At 38.9% G+C, this 23,485-nt stretch overlaps 1 protein-coding gene across 2 annotated transcripts in view; it reads left to right on the top strand.

Moving 5' to 3' along the window:
- MAP3K21 (mitogen-activated protein kinase kinase kinase 21) overlaps positions 1 to 23,485 on the top strand; it is a 57,562-nt gene that overhangs the window by 8,180 nt on the left and 25,897 nt on the right. For both annotated transcript variants that reach the window (XM_054442058.2, XM_063671045.1), the window contains exons 2-4: positions 10,315 to 10,495; positions 17,677 to 17,825; positions 18,744 to 18,919. In XM_054442058.2, coding sequence (XP_054298033.1) covers positions 10,315 to 10,495; positions 17,677 to 17,825; positions 18,744 to 18,919 — 506 coding nt within the window. The remainder of the gene's footprint in view (positions 1 to 10,314; positions 10,496 to 17,676; positions 17,826 to 18,743; positions 18,920 to 23,485) is intronic.

Genomic DNA, 23,485 nt, shown 5'->3' with positions numbered 1-23,485 from the left:
AGAGAAGACAGATGGATGTTCATATCTGCTTCTGCATTCACACTGTCGCCATCTTAGGGAACCCCGGGGATCCCTAGACCACACTTTGAGAACCTCTAGGCTAAATGATTAGTTCTGTTGATCCAGAATGACACTCTTTAGCAGTAGTTCCCACACCTATTGTGGCGTCAGAATCTCCCTGAGAACTTTTAAAAAATAACATGTTCTGCCTCATTTTTGGATATTCTGCTTCAGTGAACCTTAGGAATAAGCAATGCGTTTTTTCCCTAATATTTTATATGGAAAATCTTGGAATATATAGAACTGAAATAGTTTTAAGTGAAAATTAAAATTTTACTTAAGGCTGGGTACGGTGGCTCACACCCGTAATTCCAGTACTTTGGGAGGCTGAGGTGGGTGGATCACTTGAGGTCAGGGGTTCAAGATCAGCCTGGCCAACATGGTGAAACCCTGTCTCTACTAAAAATACAGAAATTAGCCGGATGTGTTGGTGGGTGCCTGTAATCTCAGCTACTTCGGAGGCTGAGGCAGGAGAATTGCTTGAACCAAGGAGGTGGAGGTTGTAGTGAGCTGAAATCGTGCCACTGCCCTCCAGCCTGGGTAACAGAGCCAGATGCTGTCAAATAAATAAATAAATAAATAAATAAATAAATAAAATAAATGCCTTAAAATTATTCACTTACAAAAATTATTTCACTTATAATCCCACTGCCTAGATTCTACCATTAACATTTCACTAATTTGCTTTAACATAGATTTCACCCGTATGCATTCATTAATCTATCTTACTTTATGATGAAACAATAATTTTTCTTTGAAGATTCCAGATGATTCAGCAAATATAGATATAGAGCAAAGTATGAAAGCTACAGTTCTGAGGACCAGATTTATGGATTCCTTCTTACATATTATCTGGGTTGATATAGAAATTCTTCCATGGCTACAGACTATATCCAAATCAAGTAACTGTCTGCTGATAAATGTATGGTAAGTTATAGCAGGAGCCAGGTGACGTATGCCTGATGTATTCTGGTGTATGACTCTGGGAAAAGGAACATCTCAGAGCATTTGTTCCTTTCACATTGGAGGACAAATGGTGTTATTTGTGGTAGTAGGTTTGAACTCTGTCTGACTTCACTAGCTTTCTGAATAGGGTGACGTGAGGATTAAGTGAGATAGTGTATGTCTGATGTCGACAAATTTCTCCTGTATAGGGCCAGATAGTAAATCTTTTTGGTTTTGCAGCCCATATGGTCTCTGTTTGCAGCTATGTAATTCTGCTGTTGTAGCCAAAAAATCCTTGACAATATGTAAACAAATGAATGTGGCAGTGTTCCAATAAAACTTTATTTTCAAAAGGGGCATTGTGCTGGATTTAGCCTGTGGGCTCTAGTTTGCCAATTCCTCATATATGTCAAAGAATTTAGTAAACTGTAAAACAAAATTTAAATGCAAGCTGTTGACTATATTCATTTTAATATTTTACTTAGAAACACTTCAAAGTGTTTTACATTTAAAATATTTGTGCTTTAAATATTTCCTAATGTTGTGTATGTGTGAACTCATTGATACCTAAACATTTTCTACAACTCTTTACAGCCTAATAACATTATTATTTTTATTCTTTCTGCAAAATCAGGTGTCACTTAATCAGGTATTTGTTCATCTCGGTTGGAGGTGAGGGTCTTTTTAATTTGGCTAACTTGGGTGATTCCAGGCAGCCTGCAGTATGAGGAAACAGTTCTGAGCCTTGTTCCCTGCAGGTGCGCTGAGATCTGTACACTTTGGCAGGCCTGCTTGTGACTTGGGTTGATAAGTTGGGTCAAGGTGGGGGCATAAAATATTAAATTGCTCTTGTAACTCTTTCACTACCATGGTTCGTTACTATTTTGTGCATTTTTTTAAGCTATTGGAAAAAGAGCAAATCACATTCCGTTTTTGGAAGTATCTTGATGGCATATGGGATGTTTGAATTATTACTTCTGAAGATTTGGCTTCACATGATTTTAAGTGGTTTATTTTGTTTCAGATTTTCTGCAAATAATGCATCTGGTTGTATTAAATATGTTCTTACTAATATATTAATGTAGAATATTATGAAAGATTTCTGCCTCAGTATGCTTTATTATGTACCTTGACTATTAAAATACTAACATGATAGAAATTTAGAGCTAGACTTTACATACAATGAAATGTAAGTGATTTTCTCATTGAAACTGAGTATACTACATGTCCATGAAAAGGTTTGTCCTATGAAAGATGGATTTTATTTCAGTACATGAGCAATGTGAAGTTCTGTTTTAGCTTATCACATCTGTTTTTTCTTTAGAGAAGCCTGTCTTCTTGTATTTGGTATGCTAGCTCTTTCATTTATACAACAGTTACTTGATCATATATTATGTGCGGAACTCTCCTAGGCGCTTGGTATTGCGTAGTGAACAAAGCAGACACAAATTCCTCCCTTAAAGATCTTGTATTCTAGTGAGTGAGACAGACATTAAGCAAAATAAATAATGTGTAGTATCTTGGAGAGTGGTAAGTGCTTAGTATAAAAACTAAAGTTGCAGAGGAGGATGGAAATGTTGAGGTAAGCAGTGAAAGATTGTGTGTCTAAGCAAAGTCTTGCAGAAAAGATGGATTTTCAGCAGTATCTAAGTAAGCGAGGAAGTGGGTCATCTGGGAAAGAACATGCTTGTTACAGAGAACAGAAATTGCAAGATTTCTAAAATGCTGGGAGAAAAGTGAAGGTGGGCAGAACAGCAGGACATGAGGGAGAGGCAGGGATCCCTCAGACCATGCAGTCTTGGGGGCCCTACAGGGTCTTTGACTTTTACTACAACACAAGAGGGTTTTGAACAGAGGAGAGCTGTGGTCTGATTTACATATTAACAGGACTATACTGGCAGCAGTTTTGAAAGTTGATGAAGGGGAACCAGGTTGGAAATATGAATGTGAGAGTCATCAGCATGAGAAGGTATGTAAAGCCCTGAGATTGGCTGAGATTATCTAGGGAGTGAGTGTAAATAAGAAAAAACTAGACAGAGCTCCACGGACTGAGTCCTCATAGTCTCCAGTCTTTAGAGGTCAGGGAGACAGGGAGGACCCAGGAATAGCTAGAAGTAAAGGGGAAAATCAGGAGTGTGGAGACCAGTGAAGAAAGTATTTCAGGGAAGAATGATCAGCCGTATCAGATGCCACTGATAGGTCAATATTCAAATAACTGTTTTGCTACAATTATTTTTAAAACAATGATTTCTTCTTCTTCTTCCTCTTCCTCCTCCTCCTCCTCCTCCTCTTCTCCCTCTTCTCCTCCTTCTTCTTCTTCTTCTTCTTTTTTTTTTTTTTGAGACAGGGTCTTACTCTGTTGTCCAGGCTGGAGTGCAGCAGTGCTATCACAGCCCAGGACAGCCTTAACCTCCTGGGCTCAAGTCACAATCCTACCTCAGCCTCCCAAATAGCTGGGACTATATAGGCAAGCACCATGATGCCCAGCCAATTTTTAAGTTCTTTTGTAGGGGTTGGTTCTCACTGTATTGCCCAGATTGGTCTTGAACTCCTGGGCTCAAGTGATCCTCCCACCTTAGCCTCCCAAAGTGCTGGGATTACAGGCTTGAGGCACTGCATCTGGCCAAGAGTCTTCATTTCTTAATGTCCAGGATCCTAATACATTTTTAGGAGGGTAGAGGTGAATCGATCTTCTGTAATTAGCAGCTGACTTAACATGAAAGAAAAAGCTTATAATAATTCATCTTCTTCATATTAATTCTTCCCCTAAGAGTATTCATTATTAATTTCCTCATTCATTCAGCAAACACTTGAGCCTGTTCAAATGCCAGTTGCTGTGCAGTATTAAAAAAAGATTAATTAGGCACAAGTTCTATCCTCAAGCTGCTTACAATTTAATAAGATGAGATTGTAATAAGGAATATAAGGCAGGATTTAAGTGTAATGGGCAAGGTACAGTCTAAGTGTATTAGAATGCAGAGAAGTAGCTGAGGTTAGGCAAAAGGCAATGGGGAGATGTTGCTTATAGACTCATCTAATATTGGAGCAGGAAGTGTCGAGATTCCAAAGGCCAGTGGACTTGTAAGTGGCTTCACAGTGAATGCCATGGCAGCCTGGACTAAGAGCTCAGTGCTGGTGTCCTGATTGAGTGGGAGGTCCAGTAGGAAGTGTGAGTTTTATAGAGGGCGGAAGAGGAAGGCATTCCATTCTGTAAGGAGGCACAGGGCGGTGGGGAGACAGAAAAAGGCAACGCTGTAGATTTTAGAAATGGCACACAGAATTGTTAGAATATGGGGTTCATTCAGGAGAGTACAGAAGAGAGCTGGAAAGATCATTTAGAATGAGATTGAGAAGGGGCGGAGGCCAAAATGAAAGTGTGGGCTTTACTCCCTAGGCTGGATAGTGAGTGGGATATGTGTCCGGGGTGGGAGTCAGGGGAAGAGGGGAGGCAGTTGGTGCTAGGGGTGAAGGGGAACTGGTGCCACTAGGGAATGGCTGGAAAGAAATATGAGAAACATTTTATACTATATGATAAATTTAGAAAGTTATCATTCATTCCATATAAATTGTGGATTGTCCTCAAAGTTGAAATTTATAAAGTTTCATGAAGTTTTTTGTTAGTATATTCTTTCACATTATTGCTTTTCTCAGCTTGTTTTCTTGCTTATGACTTGTTTTGGATAGTACATTTCCAGTTAAAGATTAATCGAAACTCATTTGACTCATTAAATGGAATTTGGACACAGTGATCCCATCAATGTTGAGAACATGATGTACATAGTAATTGCTTTTTAAAAAAATATACATTATATACTATAATTCCGAAAATACCAATGTGAAACTTCAAAGGAGCTGAAAAAATTCTGTGCCTCATGGTTGAATAAGTAGGCTAAGTACAAGGTTGTAGAGGCCAATTGTTAAAGAATGGGGCTAACGAGGGTCAAAAATCTTTACTGAAGTCACAGGAAAGGGTGCTCAAACAGTTGTTGCTAGGATACTCACAAGAATTTACCATTTCTGTGGCCAGAAAGGTTAGTTTGCCTGGTTTGTACATTAAAATCAGTGGTGACCAGCTAGTGCACTGTGGTTCTTCCTGCGTGAATGACAGGAAGCGGAAGTTGGCTGCCAACCATGTGTCTTTAGGCTGAAACCTGGCAGTGTGCCCCATTATATTACCTGTTGTGAGATGGGCTATTTTTGGTTTCAGTCACATTGTCCAAAAGATATGGAATTCCAGGAATTCTGCTGAACACCTCTGAGATAGAATCCAAAACAATGGGCCTTTCATGGAACCCTAAAGGGTTGACATTTGGAGTGTGATTTGAACTTGTTTTCTGTGAGCCCACAGTGTGGAGGTGCCTGGCTCCTGTAGAAACTCTGGACCTGGGGAATGGGGGCTGGTGTTCTGAAACTGTCAGAACCAAGTCTGCTAATACATACTCTGCCATCCGTTTATTTGGAAATGAAGTTTGTTAGTGTTTGGTTTTTAGTTCTCAATTTTGACTCTGTTTTTATTATTTAGAGCAGCGTTTCTTTGACCTTTGCATCCCAAGGGCTGCCAGCCCTTACCTGGGGTCTGGGGTGTGGATAAGGAGGCAAGGAAGTGTTTTGAGGCCTATTTTCATCAGTCCTTTCTCATGTCTGCCTGTCTGGAGGTTTGTAAGAATGAGGAGATAATGTGTATAAAAGTGCTTTGGGAAACAAAGTTTTATAGAACTGCAAGCCATTTTGATCATTAATTTGGGGTCTTTTGGTGATAGGAATAATTATTGTTTAAAAGTGAAATTAATGGTATTTCTAGAAGGAAAACATAACGCAGCTGATAAAAAAAAGCTAATTAATTCCCCTGTATTTTGTTGTTGTTTCAGCTTTCTGTGGTTTAAGTACATAGGGTTTAAAGGATTGGGAATCTAAATCTCTTTTTCTGTAGGTATTTATTTTTCTTTATATTCATAGGGAATAAGGACTGAGAAATAAATATGCCTTTAGCTGATGTGGATGGAACATTCAAAAATTAATCTCACAGAATGAGATTTCTGGTTGCTTTGCCCTCTTCTTATAAACCAATAGCTTCTGAGCAGCACAGAAAAGGGCTGGGGATGAACTCCAGCTCTGTGTTTCAGCCCTTTGATCTTGGATAACATTTCTAGGCTCTGAGCTGGAGATTATATTCCTGCCTCGTAGACTAGTGTCACAATCAAATGAAATATTAAATGTGTGGAAACAACTCTGCATAGCAGAGGGTTGGTAAATGGTGGGCAATATTCTTATTATTTGAATTGGTGATAAGTATCATTAACAAAAGATATTCCATTGAACATTGTGATGTACAAGGAACTATGTTAGGCGATATGGAGGGTTCACAGAATGCTATAAAATACATTTCCTGAGATTAAAGTAGCTTGCACATAACTTTGGTAGAGAAGTCTTAGGTAAAAAATAACTGACAAAATAATGTCATATGTGAGTAACATGATAGGGAAGATAAAATCGTTCACAATTTTGTGGAATGCTTAGGGGGTTTTTCTAAGGAAGCTGGTCCTTGAAAATTGGGACAGTATAGATGGATAGGAAGAATGAAAGGTTATTTCAAATGGAAGTGGGTCTCTGATTTCCCTCCTCCCTGCCTCTCTCACCCTCCTTTTCTCCATCCTTTCCTATGTAGTATAGCATTAAGAGTAGGAATAGTAGCATGTTGGCCTTACTGTTTAGCCACTGTATAACCATGGACATATAGCCATCCTAAATCAGATTCTTCTTATCTATAACAGAAATAAGAATAGAACAGATGGTTCTTGCTGTCTAAATTTCAGTTACAAGATGGCATGGGGAAAAAAGTTGTAACACAACAGTATTTATTCAGTATCAATTACTTATCTAATAAGCCCCTACTCAAATAACCCTCCACATTTAAACTTAGTGTTGGTTTCCTCCAATTGGGTTCCCTCCAATTGCATTAGCTCCTATGACTGCCTGATACTGTAAATGTTTGACAATACAATACAATCAAAATGCACATCCATTGTGAAATCTCAAGCCTTGAAAAAGAGGCAGGATTTCCTGAAGTTCATGAAATTCATTTTGAAGACTTGCTAAAAACACTTTCAAACCCATTGATAAAAGTGTGTGTGTGTCAAATTCTTACAGAGTGCTTACCATGTCTCAGCCACTGTTCTGGGCACTTTACATGTATTCATTTACTCCGCCCTACAATCTTATGATGTAGGTACTATGGTAATTCACAAGACAGGCAAGGAAGCAGAAGCACATGGGATCCAAACCAGGCAGGTTGGCCCTAGACTGCATGCAGTTCCTCACCACTCTACACTGCCTCTATTTAGATGAGTTAGTAATTGACCAATGGCAGGAAATCAAAAGGGAGGAGAATGGGCACCTGAGCAGAGAGAGATTTCCAAAGGATAAATAAAGATTTTGTGAAAAATTAGTAAAAGCTGTCAACTAAATGAGTAGATACTGGTTAGGACCATAGGCTTTGGAGTCAGACTGCTTGAGCTTCACTGCTCCTTAGCTCTGTGACCCTGGACAAATTACTGAACATCTCTGTTCCTCAGTGTCTTTATGTATAAAGTGCAGATAATAGTATCTACCTATAGCATTGTCATATGGGTTATGTAATTAAAATACCTACAACCTCACCTGACAAGTAGAATATACTCAGAAGTGTTAGTTTTTACTAAAACTAACATTTGAAAAAAAATGACCCTCTTTATGATTATGTTCTGCAAACCAGATACCCTCTCCTCTTTCTATAGAAGGGATTAGCTAGAGGAGAGGGTGGCAGCCTCCAGCTGCATTAGAGCCTCGTGGACAACCTAGGGAACATTTCTGCATGGTTCTAGGCAGAGGCAGATCAGCCAAAGGGAGAGGAGCTGAAGGTGCTGGGAAGGGCCAGGTAGGAGGGTACAGGTGAGGAGTGAATGAAATGCTCACGGATACGAAGAATCAAAATCGTGAAAATGGCCATACTGCCCAAGGTAATTTATAAATTCAATGCCATCCCCATCAAGCTACCAATGACTTTCTTCACAGAATTGGAGAAAACTGCTTTAAAGTTCATATGGAACCAAAAAAGAGCCCACATTGCCAAGGCAATCCTAAGCAAAAAGAACAAAACTGGAGGCATCACACTACCTCTCTTCAAACTATACTACAAGCCTACGGTAACCAAAACAGCATGGTACTGGTACCAAAACAGAGAGATAGACCAATGGAACAGAATGGAGGCCTCAGAAATAACATCGCACATCTACAACCATCTGATCTTTGACAAATCTGACAAAAACGAGAAATGAGGAAAGGATTCCCTATTTAATAAATGGTGCTGGGAAAACTGGCTAGCCATATGTAGAAAGCTGAAACTGGATCCCTTCCTTACACCTTATACAAAAAATTAATTCAAGATGGATTAAAGACTTAAATGTTAGACCTAAAACCATAAAAACCCTAGAAGAAAACCTAGGCAATACCGTTCAGGACATAGGCATGGGCAAGGACTTCATGTCTAAAACACCAAAAGCAATGGCAACAAAAGCTGAAATTGACAAATGGGATCTAATTAAACTGAAGAGCTTCTGCACAGCAAAAGAAACTACCATCAGAATGAACAGGCAACCTACAGAATGGAGAAAATTTTTGCAGTCTACCCATCTGACAAAGGGCTAATATCCAGAATCTACAAAGAACTTAAACAAATTTACAAGAAAAAAACAAACAACCCCATCAAAAAGTGGGCAAAGGATATGAACAGACACTTCTCAAAAGAAGACATTTATGCAGCCAACAGACACGTGAAAAAATGCTCATCATCACTGATCATCAGAGAAATGCAAATCAAAACCACAATGAGATACCATCTCACACCAGTTAGAAGGGCGACCATTAAAGAGTCAGGAAACAACAGATGCTGGAGAGGATGTGGAGAAATAGGAACACTTTTACACTGTTGGTAGGAGTGTAAACTGGTTCAGCCGTTGTGGAAGACAGTGTGGCGATTCCTCAAGGATCTAAAACTAGAAATACCATTTGACCCAGCAATCCCATTTCTGGGTATATATCCAAAGGATTATAAATCATTCTACTATAAAGACACATGCACACATATGTTTATTGCGGTACTATTCACAATAGCAACAACTTGGAACCAACCCAAATGCCCATCAGTGATAGACTGGATTAAGAAAATGTGGTACATATACACCATGGAATACTCTGCAGCCATAAAAAAGGATGAGTTCATGTCCTTTGCAGGGACATGGGTGAAGCTGGAAACCATCATTCTGAGCAAACTATCACAAGGATAGAAAACCAAACACTGCATATTCTCACTTATAGGTGGGAATTGAACAATGAGAACATTTGGACACAGGGTGGGGAACATCATAAACGGGGGCCTGTCGTGGGTTGGGGGGCAGGGGGAGGGATAGCATTAGGAGAAATACCTAATGTAAATGACGAGTTAATGGGTGCAGCAAACCAACATGGCACATGTATACCTATGTATCAAACCTGCACGTTGTGCACATGTACCCTAGAACTTAAAGTATAATAATAATAATAATAATAATAATAATAGTAATAAAAGCACATTTGTTGTGCTTTTATTTGTGTTGTGTTTTTTATTTGTGTAGCTGCAGAGCTACACAAGAGCTCAGGGACAGATGCTGGCATCAGCTTCACTCCCGGGAGTTCCCGTTGTGCATCCCCTACATTGGCAGGAGGCTGGCATTGTTAAAACCAGCAACTGGATGACCGCTGTGTTTACTTTTTGCTATATTTTGAGCTCCAGTAAAGCAATGATATCTCCTACATTATCTTTATCAGTTAAAGAATGTATAAGCACTTTGCAAATTTAATGTAAGATAATGTTTGATGATAATGAGCTATGGTAATATATCATCTAATTTCAATATTCTCCTCTTCAGTAGAAAACATTCTGTACTTAGGTCAGAAAATAATATATTTTTTCGTATCAGGTAAATTTTTACAGACTTCTGATCCTACTTGTGATATCTCAGGAAATGTTTCTTGCTCTTAGAAATCATTTACTTTCTCAGAAAGAGAACTACTCATAAAGAGCAGTAAGTTGTATCTTGAAATAACTTGTAACTTCAGGCACAAATAACTCACTAAAGACTATAATATCTGTGCTGTAAGTAAAATGGTAAAATGCAAGTTTATTCTTGTTTATTCTGCCAACTACAGTGAAGATTGTGTTTTACATACCACAGAAAAATTGTGACAGAAAAATTAAAAGAATATGCAAATGTCTCACTTTTGATTTTTCTTTAGTTTTGCTACTTGAGAAGATAGAACATGATGACATCTGCAATAAAACTTTGAAGATTACAGACTTTGGGTTGGCGAGGGAATGGCACAGGACCACCAAAATGAGCGCAGCAGGCACCTATGCCTGGATGGCCCCCGAAGTGATCAAGTCTTCCTTGTTTTCTAAGGGAAGCGACATCTGGAGGTGAGCCTTTCCTTTTGCAAACAGCGGCAGAAACTGCTTGCTATGCTTTATTTCAGTAAGTCCCAAAGTATTCAGTAATTCTCAGCATAAATAGTCTAGGCCTTTTTGAATGAATTTTTATGGTTTTGATCAAAATAATTGTAATGACAACGGAACAGATAATTTGATGTTTGCATTGTCATATGACTCCATTTCAGAGGATAACTTTCTAGTTAAATCACAAGTTTAGTTAAAACTGGTTATAATTTGAATTAACACCAAATGCCCAAGATTTTGTAGGATGTGCCAGTAAATTAAAGTGAATTTTCCGTGATGTAATCATGGCTCATTGTAGCCTCGACCTCCCAGGCTCAAGTGATCTTCCCTCCTCAGCTTCCTGAGTAGCTAGGACCACAGGTGTGCACTACCATGCCTGGCTAATTTGTGTGTGTGTGTAGAGAAGCAGGGGTTTGGTGGGGGGGGTGTCTACTATGTTGTTCAGGCTGGTCTTGAACTTCTAGGCTCAAGTGATCCACCCACCTCAGCCTCCCAAAGTGCTGGGATTACAGATGTGAGCCACTACACCTAGCCTGAATTGACATTTTTAACAAACTTTTGATTCCTTGTGACTCACAGACAATATTAGCATGGAAGGAGTTTAAGAAAAAAATTTAGACCCATCCTTCATTTTATAGATTGCATCATCTAAAGATTAAAGTCTCCTATTTGAAGACTGAGAGCTGCTCTCAAATGGATTACCAGGTTATTTTGACTTTCCATTCAGCTTTGTCTCATTAGAAGTATGCTAACAATTACAAAATAACAAAGAAAAATCACACTGTTTAATAGTTATGATGCACCTAGAACTTACTTGCCATTGTTTAATGCTCATAAAATCCTATTAATAAAGAAAATGTGGTGCATATACACCATGGAATACTACACAGCCACGAAAAGAGTGAAATCATGTCCTTTGCAACATGGATGCAGCTGGAGGCCATTATCCTAAGTGAATTAATGCAGGAATAGAAAACCAAATATCACATGTTCTCACTTATAAGTGGGAGCTTAACATTGGGTACTCAGGGATATAAGGATGGCAACAATAGACACTGGGGACTAATAGAAGGTGGAGGGAAGGAGGGGGGAAAGGGCTGAAAAAGTAACTCTTGGATACTATGCTCAGTACCTGGGTGACAGGATCATTTGTATCCCAAACCTCAACATCACACGACATACCCAGGTAATACACCTGCATGTGTACTCTGTGAATCTGAAATAAAAGTTGAGAAAAAATTTTAAAAAAGGATAGATGTAAAAAAACAAAATAAAATCCTGTGTTAATCATTAAAGTTCCATTTTTTCTGTTTTTAACAGCTTTGTTGAGATATGATTCACATACCATGAAACTGATGCATTTAAATTGTACAGTTTGATGGCTTTTTGTATATTAGTAAGTTGTGTGTCCATCATCCCAGTTGATTGTAGAACATTTTCTTTCATGCAGAAAGAAAAACCTGTCACCCCTTACCCATCATCCCCAACTCCCCCTTCCCTCTCAGCCCTAGGCAACCACTCATTTATGTTCTGTATCTTGAGATTTGTTTATTCTGGACATTTTATGTCAGTGGAATCTTAGAATATTCCTTTGTGACTGGCTTCTTTCACTGAGCCTAATGATTTGAGGTTCATCCATATCAGAGCATGGATCAATACCTCCTTCATTTTTATGGCTTAATCATAGAGTATTACTGTACCACATCTTGTTTACCCATTTATCTCTGGATGGACATTTGGGTTGTTTCCAATTTTTGGCGATTGCAAATAGAACTGATAACAAACATTCCTGAACACATTTTTGTGAGAATGTGTGTTTTCAGTTTCCTTGACTATATATCTAGGAGTAGTGAGATTGCTTGGCCATATGGTAATTCTGTGTTTAATCCTTTGAAGAAGCATTAGACTGTTTTCCAAAGTGACTGCACCTTCTTTTTTTTTATTCCCACCAGTAGAGTGTCAGAGTTCTGATTTCTCTCCATCTTCCTTGTCACTTGTCATCTGACCTTTTGATTTGGGCCATCCTTGTAGGTGTAAAGTGGTGTCTCCTGGTTAAAATTACAATTTTAGGATTTTGTTATTATTTGTTTTTTTGCTTTTTTTTACATAGAAGAAAACTAGGAATGAGAGAGAAAAATACTTGCTAGGAGTCCAGTACTTGTAAGTGCCAGAACCTTTTAAGAACCCAGGTCTGCCTGGCTCTCAGATTCATGCTCAACAAAAATTGTTTTTCCTTTTAAATCTTTGGATACACTAGAAGTTAGTCCCTCAAATTCACACATGAAGTCAGTGGCAAAGACCCCTGTCAGTAAAAGTTCCATAAAACTGCCTTCCATTTAAAGCTTATCTTCTGCATTTAAAATTATGATTTAATTGTTCTACTTAAAGCTTGTAAGAAATTTATCAGTTGGATCAGGGTTCTATAATGTCTTAGGGTCAGTTTGAAAAATACAAATGCTTGAGCCTCACCTCTTGATGAATTAGACTCTCTACTGATGAAGGCTGAGCATGTGTGTTTTTATAAACCGTTAAATGTGTTTTCATTGAGTTAATGACTAATTTTAGTAATTTAGTAATTTAATTTAGTAATTTTCTAACCATATGAAAATATCAAATTATGTAAGTGACATTGGCTATCTTTTTAAGATATTATACTTCAAGACTCTAAAAACTATTAAAATACATTGTAAATCAATTTTACATTCAAAATAATGTATCTTAAGACTATGAGATCTTATTACAAACTATGCTTTTATTAGAAACTATGCAATTACCAGGTATATGAATGCTGTGCAGTCATGCTCTATAGCAACCTTGTCTATCATAAACATAGGGGAGAATCAAGAAGTAAGCAGAAAAGAAAAAAAGGAAAAGAAAGTTGCTAAAACCAACCAAAATATGGGCCTTTAAGCCCCACACACTCTCTAGAGAAGTCATCTCTCAAAATTGATTTATTTACAAAGTGTGATGATCTGATTTTCATTAAAAGCAGAAGATACCAGCCGGGCATGGTGGCTCATGCCTGTAATCCCAACATTTTGGGAGGCCGAGGTGGGCAGATCACGAGGTCGAGAGATGGAGACCATCCTGGTCAACATGGTGAAACCCCATCTCTACTAAAAATACAAAAATTAGCTGGGCGTGGTGGTGCACGCCTGTAGTCCCAGCTACTTGGGAGGCTGAGGCTGGAGAATCACTTGAACCCTGGAGCCAGAGGTTGCAGGGAGGCGAGATCGTGCCACTGCACTCCAGCCTGATGACAGAGCAAGACTCTGTCTCAAAAAAAAAAATAAATAAATAAATAAAAAAGCAAAAGATGAAATACAGAAATGGTCCTCTGTATTTAATGTGTTTTTCTTTCCATTACCTACTTTTCACCAGAGGTTTTTTCCTGTTACTAGCTTGGCATCCCTTTCCCCTCTTCTAATTAGCTCAAGTCCCTGATATAAAAAGGCATAGTGTTTGCATATAGCCTGTGCACATCCTCCCGTGTACTTTAAAGCATCTCTAGATTACTTATTATTACCTAATACAATGTGAATGTGGTGTAAATGGCTGTCATTCTGTATTGTTTCTAAAGTTGTATTGTTATTTTTTATTGTTGTTTTTCTCTGAATATTTTCCACACGTGGTTGCTTGAATCTGCGGATGTGGAGAGCTGACTGTATTATGAAAAAAACTGAGAAACTACCGATCCCTGGCGCTGCTTAGTTGTAGGGTCAAACATTTCTGCATATCTCCGGAACCCATTCATATACAAAAGCACATTGTAGGATATCCGGATGGACAAGAGCAGGGCAGGTCATCTCTTTGAATTATAGATACCATTGCTGTAAAGTCTCTTTCGATGATATTTCCATAAAAAAAGCTGCATTCAAAAAGCATGGCTTTACCTATGCAGTGCTAGGGATTGGTGATTTTATATTTCTTGATTTTCTTCTCTTCTCCTCCCTTTCTTCTAACACTTACTGTACTACAGAGTAATTGTCTTATGCACTTAGATATTGTTATCTAATTTTTACAGCTCTTATTATCCTGGTTTTGCAGGTTAAGTAGCCGAGGCACAGAGAAGTTAAGAAATTTGCTTAGAGTTGTAAAACTACTAAGAAGCAGATTTTAGGTCCAGGGCTGAGATCCATGACTCCCGACACCACAGCCCTGAGTCATTACAATTTTGAGTTCTCAGGAGAGGGCTTCATTATACTATCTTCTACTGGTTTAAGAGAACAGAAAAATGTGTACTATACTTTAGAAGTAGTTCCATTGAAATAGTTACATTTCTTTTCACATTGGTTTTTCATGGGATAAGCCCTCCTCTCTCTGGAAAAATGATCCATCCTAGATTATTCATTTCCTGAAACTTGCAAGAAGCAGAGTTATACTGCTATTTTTTTAGTTTTGTTATTTGTTAATAGGAATTTCTTTGAATTTAGACAATTTTAGTTATTCTATGTAAGACTTTTTTTGTTTTTGTTGAATGATCTATGAGTTAAGTTTACTTATTTTTGAAATTATGAAAGTGTCTCCTATAATTAACTATAATACAGATAATTTTTAAGAAAATTATCAAAAGAAAGCACATAAGCTTTGGAAAATAATGATTTTAACTTTAGCTAACAGTTACAGCATTGTATAATTTACAAGTAGTACATTAAATATATATTTCCTTTTTGAAATAAAACAATGTTTTGAGATGGTAGAGTGGATCTCACTATTATTTGATAGAAGAGTTCACTGAAGATCAGCTTTAAGGGCCTTGTTAGTGGAGAAATAGCTTGTGAGCAGTAGTACCAGCACTTTTGGAGGCCAAGGTGAGTGGATCACAAGGTCAGGAGTTTTGAGACCGGCATGGCCAATATGGTGAAACCCTGTGTCTACTGAAAATACAAAAATTAGTTGGGCATGGTGGTGGGTGCCTGTAGTCCCAGCTAGTACTCAGGAGGCTGAGGCAGGAGAATCACTTGAACCCAGGAGGTGGTGGAGGTTGCAGTGAGCCGAGATCGCGCCATTGCACTCCAGCCTGGGAGACAGAGCGAGACTCCATCTCAAAAAAAAAAAAAAAAGGTTATGTATAACCAACACATAAGAAATAATTCAGTGGCTTCTAAATTTCACATTTTAAAAAAAGTTAAAGCTAATGAGGTTTTAAAAGATTAGGAAAGTGAATAGAGCTTCACTAGTTATATTAGTAGAATTTAAAAGGAAACCAAATATGACTGTTCCTTTTAATTAATTTTTATTTTATTTATTTAGTTTTGAAACAGGGTCTTGCTCTGCCACCCATGCTGGACTGCAGTGGTGCAATCACAGCTCACTGCAGCCTCATTCACATGGGCCCAAGTGATTTTCCCACCTCAGCCTTCTGAGTAGCTGGGACTATAAGCACCTGCCACTATGCCCAGCTAATTTTTGTATTTTTTTAGAGACGAGTTTTACCACATTGCCCAGGCTGGTCTTGAACTCCTGGGCTCAAGCATTCTGCCCACCTCACCTTCCTCAAATGCTAGAATTACAGGGGTGAACCGCCATGCCCAGCTACTTTTATTTTTTAATTGAAATAATTGTACATATTTATGGGGTACATAGTGATGTTCCAATACATACAATGTGTGGTGATCAGATCAGGGTAATTAGCATATCCTTCATCTCAAACATTTATCATTTGTTTGTGTTGGGAACATCCTCTCTTCTAGCTATCTGAAACTATATATTATTGCTAACTGTAGCCATCCTATAGTGCGTTAAAACAGGGGTACTTATTCCTATTATCTGGCTGTAATTTTGTGTTTTTTTTTTGAGTCTTGCCCTGTCACCCAGGCTGGAGTGCAATGGCGTGATCTTGGCTCACTGCAACCTCTGCCTCTGAGGTTCAAGCGATTCTCCTGCCTCAACCTCCTGAGTAGCTGGGACTGCAGGCACGCGCCACCACGCCCAGCTCATTTTTGTATTTTTAGAGACAGGGTTTCACCATGCTGGCCAGGCTGGTCTTGTACTCCTGACTTCAGGTGATCCTCCCATCTCGGCCCCCCAAAGTGCTGGAATTACAGGTGTGAGCCACTGTGCCCGGCAATTTTGTGTCTTTTGACAAGACAGTGTTACTTATATGCTTATGTGTTTCAATTTGAAGTCAAGTGAATCATCTGGAGTGACTCTCATTCTTTAAATTTACTTAACAAAAGATATCTGCGTGTACTTTATGTTTTGAAGAAGAATGAGAAAAAACTAAGGTACTGACTTGGATAACAGAAGAGAATATATACAATGTAGGAGACTTGTGCCTATGTCCCTGTGTACTGAATTGAATTTGGGGTATCAGTCTGTGGTATGGATGTGGTATGGATGTGTAGTGAAATTCGGCCCTTCATGGTAAACATTCATTTAGAAATCCTCTTCTGTGCCTTTGCTTGTTCTTGTTTGTGGCTGCATCTGCATCACATGTGATGATGCTTTGGAGAACTCAGGGACTGCAGTTGTGCCTTGTTTTTTATTCTCATTTCACCCTGGCTGCCTCCATTACACAAAAGAGATGTATGTCCTGCCAGCAGGTGTAAGGGGGCCCGCACTGATGTCTTTCTGTTCTTTGCTGTTCAGCAATATGGTAGAAACGTTAGTAACACATCTAAATATAAAGAGAGAGGCAGGAAGATAAACAGTTTCAAAAAACTATTTAAAAATAGTTTATCAACATGATTCCATGTCAGCCCTGTGGCATGCACCATGAGATCTCTGTGGGGCTGTGCTCTTCGGTGTCCTAAGAATCCTCAAGAGGTTTTATTTAAGTGTGGGAAAAATGAGATAGAAAGAGAAACAGAAAACAGCCACATTACTCCTAAAGTGTGACCTGGTTCTGGACCCTGTTTAATTCAATTGTGTACTACTTTTACGCTTTCCTATTCATGAAGTAGTTTTAATTCCTAGAATGAATGCATACTTGATTTCTGGGATGGAATGTATTTACATGTGTTTGAATTGTTGATGGGAAGAATCCACCTCCCACGTTGGGATGTCAGCCATTTAGGGGCTTTTCTGGAAAAGAGTGTCCTATTCGGAATGGATGAAGGTACTGAAGGGTTTATCTCACTAAGTGTGTCATAAGGAAAAGATACCATTTAGCCCATTGAACATATGAAATCCTTGCTTTCTAGCTATGGAGTGCTGCTGTGGGAACTGCTCACAGGAGAAGTCCCCTATCGGGGCATTGATGGCCTTGCCGTGGCTTATGGGGTAGCAGTCAATAAACTCACTTTGCCCATTCCATCCACGTGCCCTGAGCCGTTTGCCAAGCTCATGAAAGGTATTTTGTGTGTGTGTGTGTGTGTGTGTGTGTGTGTCTTTGTGGGGGCAAGAATTTCTCATTAGAATATAATTTTTTGAAAAACAAAAAAAGCATTTTCTGTGACTCTAATTTCCAAGTACTTTTAAGTAACCCTAGTATTTTAAGAATTAGAAACCTAGTCTTTGATCTGGAATGTCTGGTAAAGTTTTGAAGAACTGAGTAGCTTACATACAATCCAGTTTTATCAGTGACTAATTTATGTACAAAACTCAACTGAAAAGTAGTATCATTTTCACGAGGTACATGAGTAGAGTTCAAATGCAGTATTGAATTGGTTCCATATCTACTATTTTAAATTTGAATTAGTGGTCAGAAATGCCTTATGGTCTTAATGGGTGTGATTTTGCCAGGATCATGTCTATTTTATCCTTATCTTTAAAAATTGTTAACTAACTCTTTTTGTGAGCCGCAAGTTGCCTTCCTTCATTGTTAGGCTATTTTTTTTTTTTTTTTTAGAACTTCTCATGTGGATATAACATTTTAGAGGCTTTGTTTGAGTTACATGACTCCATATCAGTAAATCATCTGGTTATGGTGGCTTAACCCCCTGAAACATGGTATCCATAGTAAAGCATGGGAAGCACACATCCGTTTATTAAATGCGGTATAATATAGACAGCAACAGCCTTCTCTAATAGTCATTACTATGCATGCCTGTGACATGGACACTATGTAAAATAAACTATTCAAACTATTACCAATGGATTCTTAAAATCTTCAGGAGCAGATACTATAAATGGAAGCTTCCAGTTTGGAATGACAAATGTTAAGTTGAAATACACTTCAGTGTAAAACATTTCTTAGCAACTCTGATGTCTTGGGGATAATCTGAACTGTGTTGAGAGATGGAATTAATGTGATTTTTGTTTATTTTAGAATGCTGGGAACAAGACCCTCATATTCGTCCATCATTTGCCTTAATTCTTGAACAGTTGACTGCTATTGAAGGGGCAGTGATGACTGAGATGCCTCAAGAATCTTTTCATTCCATGCAAGATGACTGGAAACTAGAAATTCAACAAATGTTTGATGAGTTGAGAACAAAGGAAAAGGTGCGAGAAATTTTTAAATAGCATAATATACTCAAATTTATGAAAATTATGGAAAATATGAGGCAAGAAGCACTGTTAGCATTATTCGAAAATATTTTTAGATATCAATATTTGTTGATTCTCACCTTCTTTCAGGTTAAAAATAAAACAAAAACAAAACAGAAGTGTACTCAATATACATAATTGGGGAAAATACCCTTTTATTAGAGGAATTTTCAAAGTAAAAAAGAGAGAACGAATAGCATAATAGACACTTTGTATGCATTAATCAGCTTCATTTATTGTCATTATTTTATTATTTTATTTGTCTCCCTTCCCCATTATCTCTTGGCATGCTGGCATAGAAATTAATACAAAGTATGTCATAGGCATTCCCCGAAATACAGAATGTTTTCTTAAAAATGCGATTTAAGAACGTGTCTGTTGGAGACTGTTTTGAGTTTCAGTGTTATGCCATTTTTCTTACCACATGCTGGGAGAGTGCCAGAGTCCTAGAACTCAGAGATGGATGTGGCGTTTGTACCCTTGAATGATCCTTTGAATGCCAGGCTAGTGATTTGGACCTTGTTGACAAGTTTTTAAAAGGGGCTGCATATAATCTCTTGAAGCCAGACATTGAAGCAGAAGCTCCCCGGATTCCCCCTGTGCCTTCCCTCCTTCTTTCCCTTATTTGTGATAATGGGATCACTGTTCTCTCAGGTACGCAGTCTCAAGGGTCTTTTTACAATGTTCCTGTGGTCTTCTGTGTGACAGAGACCATCAGTGGAAATTTTCTGCCCTAATCCCTGCCAACCTCACTCATCACCAGCATGGCTGCTGGAGCATCCTTACTGGGCACTCTCTGTCCAGCCTTGCTTCCCTCATCTGTCCCCTTCTCCTTCTAAAATGCAAATCTGATCAGCCTTGCTTCCATTGCCCACTTTTTTGCCATGTTCACTCCCTTTCTCCTTACATATTTTGCCTTACATTTCCACTGCCTCTGTCCCCAGCCATACTGAATTTCTCCCAGTCCCCATGATGTCATGCTCCTGACCTGTAACCTTGGCACATGTTCTTTCCTCTGCTGAAGATCCTGTTTCCTCCCTAGCTTCTGTGCCCACTTCATGAATGGTGGCCCCTTCATTCTCAGTCCCTGATAGCTCCCTCCCCTATTCTATTCCACCGGGTAAACTGTGGGTGATCAGAGTGTCTTGTGCTTCCCTTATCACGGCATAAGTCATACTGTATTAATACTTGCTGATGTAATTGTTCTTGATCTGTCCTTTCTGCTAGATAATAAGTTCATGAACTATGCTTTTACATTCTTGTTCATTTCCATACACAACATTGAACATGGGACTCAGCACATGGCAGGCATTAAATGAACCTAAGTACAGTTTGTTAATATATGCCTGATGTCTATTTTAATAATTGAGATAGTGGCAATTATCATTATTATTACTGTTTTAATGAGCAATTATTATTATTATTGTTGAAAGTGAGCAATGAATTTTAAAGTATATACATATTATGATTCCTGTTATGAATCTTATGCTGTAATATAGGCATATGACTCAGCTGTTCCACTTCCGCTTATAGATTCTTCAGAAACTCACACATGTGCCTAAGGAAATATGCTTAAAGTTGTTCACTTAGGTACCATTTGTAATAGTGCAAAGCTTAAAACACCCTGAATATCCATTAACAGGGGAATAGATTCCTAAACTATTGTATTCTCATGCAATGGGAAAATGTATAGTTCAGTAAGTCCTCACTCAATGTTGTGGATAGGCTCTTGGAAACTGTGACTATAAATGAAATGATGTATAATGAAATCAATTTTACCATAGGCTGATCGATAGAAAAGAGTTAAGTTCCCATGGCATATTTCTGGCCGCAAACACATCTCCAAACTTTGAAATAAAGACCAAAGCCCTTCTAATATTAAACATTGAAACAAATCTGAGCTATATATAACATTTAAGAAAGACTAATGGCCAGGCGTGGTGGCTCATGCCTGGAATCCCAGTGCTTTGGGAGGTCAAGGCAGGTGGATCACCTGAGGTCAGGAGTTTGAGACCAGCCTTCTTCTAATCAACTTCTTCTAAAGACATTTTTTAAAGTAGACATAACCATCATCTCAGCAAACTATCTCAAGGACAAAAAACCAAACACCACATGTTCTCACTCATAGTTGGGAATTGAACAATGAGAACACTTGGACACAGGAAGGGGAACATCACACAGGGGGGCCTGTCATGGAGTGGGGGGAGGGGGGAGGGATAGCATTAGGAGATATACCTAATGTAAATGACGAGTTAATGGGTGTAGCACACCAGCATGGCGCATGTATACATATGTAACAAACCTGCACGTTGTGCACATGTACCCTAGAACTTAAAGTATAATTAAAAAAAGAAAAAATAAAAATAAAAATAAAAAAATAAAGTAGACATGTAGGTAATTCACTCTGTCCCTTAGATTTTTCAGTATTTGGTTACATTGAAAAATCCACAACAGGTAAATGCAACGTAAGACCGTGACACCACTAATGAGTACTTAGAGTTCATCAAGGAGGAACACCAATCCCATCTGCCCTGTTCTGCTCAAACCCACAGAGTTGCGTCTGACTGTGAGCATCATGTCTTAAGGAGCCTCCCGGCATGGCATGGGAGAGGACGGGGGAGCCTGGGAGTCTAAGAACAGGAAGAACACACAGCACACAAGGGGGTGGGGACCGCTGGGGCTGCCCATGCATGGTGAGGACTTTCAAGTAGGGAGAGAAGAAACCAGTTGCTTGTTATTCCAGAGTTACGCAGTAGGACTTCTGGGTGAATGCTGCAGGGATGGCAGTCTGGTCTCCAAGTCAACAACTTGCTAGCCCTTGGAGCTGGCTGGCAGAGAAATAGACTGCTTGGGTGACCGCCTGTTTCCTTCTCCAGGACGAGACTGAATGGGAAGTCTCTATGGGATTCTGAAAAATATGATAGACCTCTCTCACCCCCCACCAGCCACCACCAACCCTTTATAAAAATATTAAATCTTTTGCGAATGCCAGAATAACAGCCTAGTGTGGTGGTAAAGAGCAGGAACTCTGAGCCAGACAGCCCTGTTGGCATTCGGGCTCTTTTGCCTGATGGTTTTTCTTTTTTTTTTTTTATACTTTAAGTTCTAGGTGTGCCTGATAGTTTTGAGGCCTCTGACTTTGTTACTCTGTACCTCCTCATCATTGGAGCCATCACTGTAACCCTGTGTCCCTCAGGGCTGGGGCGGGGCTTAAGTGAGTCCTGTATGCAAAGCAGCCAGAGCCCTGCCTCTCAGTAAGTGCTAAATAAGTGTTAGTCTCAGGAAAAAAAAAGAGAAAGTGGTGACCTTTCACAGAAGCTGAGTTTCCCTAGCCCAGGCGTTCTTGGAAAACTGGCTGGAACACCACTGACTGGAATAGGTTTGACATCCTGCAGTTCTTTGAAGCATTACTACCAGTGATATCATTGACATGTTTCTTGGAAACTTTTGTGCACTTTGTTGACTTAAAATGATACAGGAAAGACTCTATTTTTTTTTTTTTAACACTTCCCCAAATTGTTTTCAGGAATTCTAAAATTAGGTGTTTAATTACAAAAATGGAAAAGATTTTGAAGAGCAGGAGAAGTGTTTGAGAAAGAAATAAAGCTTCAAATCATAGAATCTAAAATTTGGAAATGATGTTACTCACAATTAGTTACTGGCTGGGTGTGATGGCTTGCAGCTGTAGTCCCAGCACTTTGTTGGGGGCTGAGGTGAGAGGACTGCTTGAGCCTGGTAAGTTGAGGCTGCAGTGAGCTATGACTACACTGCTGCACTCCAGCCTGGGCGACAGAGCAAGACCGTGTCTCAAAAAAAAATTATTATTATTGTTATTATCTGGAGACAGAGTCTCACTCTGTTACCCAGGCTGCAGTGCGGTGGTGCGGTCTTGGCTCACTGCAACCTCCACCTCCCGAGTTCAAGTGATTCTCCTGCCTCAGCCTCCCAAGTAGCTGGGATTACAGGCGCCCACCACCACACCCGGCTAATTTTTTTTTGTATTTTTAGTAGAGACGGGGTTTCACCATGTTGGCCAGGCTGGTCTCAAATTCCAGATCTCAGGTGATCCTCCCGCATTGGCCTCCCAAAATGCTGGGATTACAGGCATGAGCCACCAGGCCCGGCCTTATTTTAACGTATTTTAATTATTGACAACTATTTATAAAACTGGAAGATATAGGCATCTCCAGTGAGTTCTTAATTATATGCTGTATTAAAATAAAAGCATGCTTCCAGGGTGGATGTCAGCTCTTTTTCTACTTTGGGATTTATAGTAATTTATTTTTTGGTTGATTTTTGAGCTACCATGTAGTAGTGTCTATTTTTACTTTGTATTTTATTTTCGTGCATTGTTCCTTGAAATACGGCATTTATGGTACCCTCTGTAAGCCTTTGGATTTACAATTAAAGAATATATAATACTTTTTATTTGGCTTAAAAGTTTCCAGCTGCATCTTTTTTGATGAAGTAAAAAGCATGGTGTACGTGCCCTATCTCCCTTTCTTGTCCACGGATTGCTTA

Source organism: Pongo pygmaeus, chromosome 1, assembly GCF_028885625.2.
Source record: "Pongo pygmaeus isolate AG05252 chromosome 1, NHGRI_mPonPyg2-v2.0_pri, whole genome shotgun sequence".
NCBI classification, from domain to species: Eukaryota; Metazoa; Chordata; class Mammalia; order Primates; family Hominidae; genus Pongo; species Pongo pygmaeus.
This window is presented reverse-complemented; position numbering and strand designations above follow the sequence as displayed.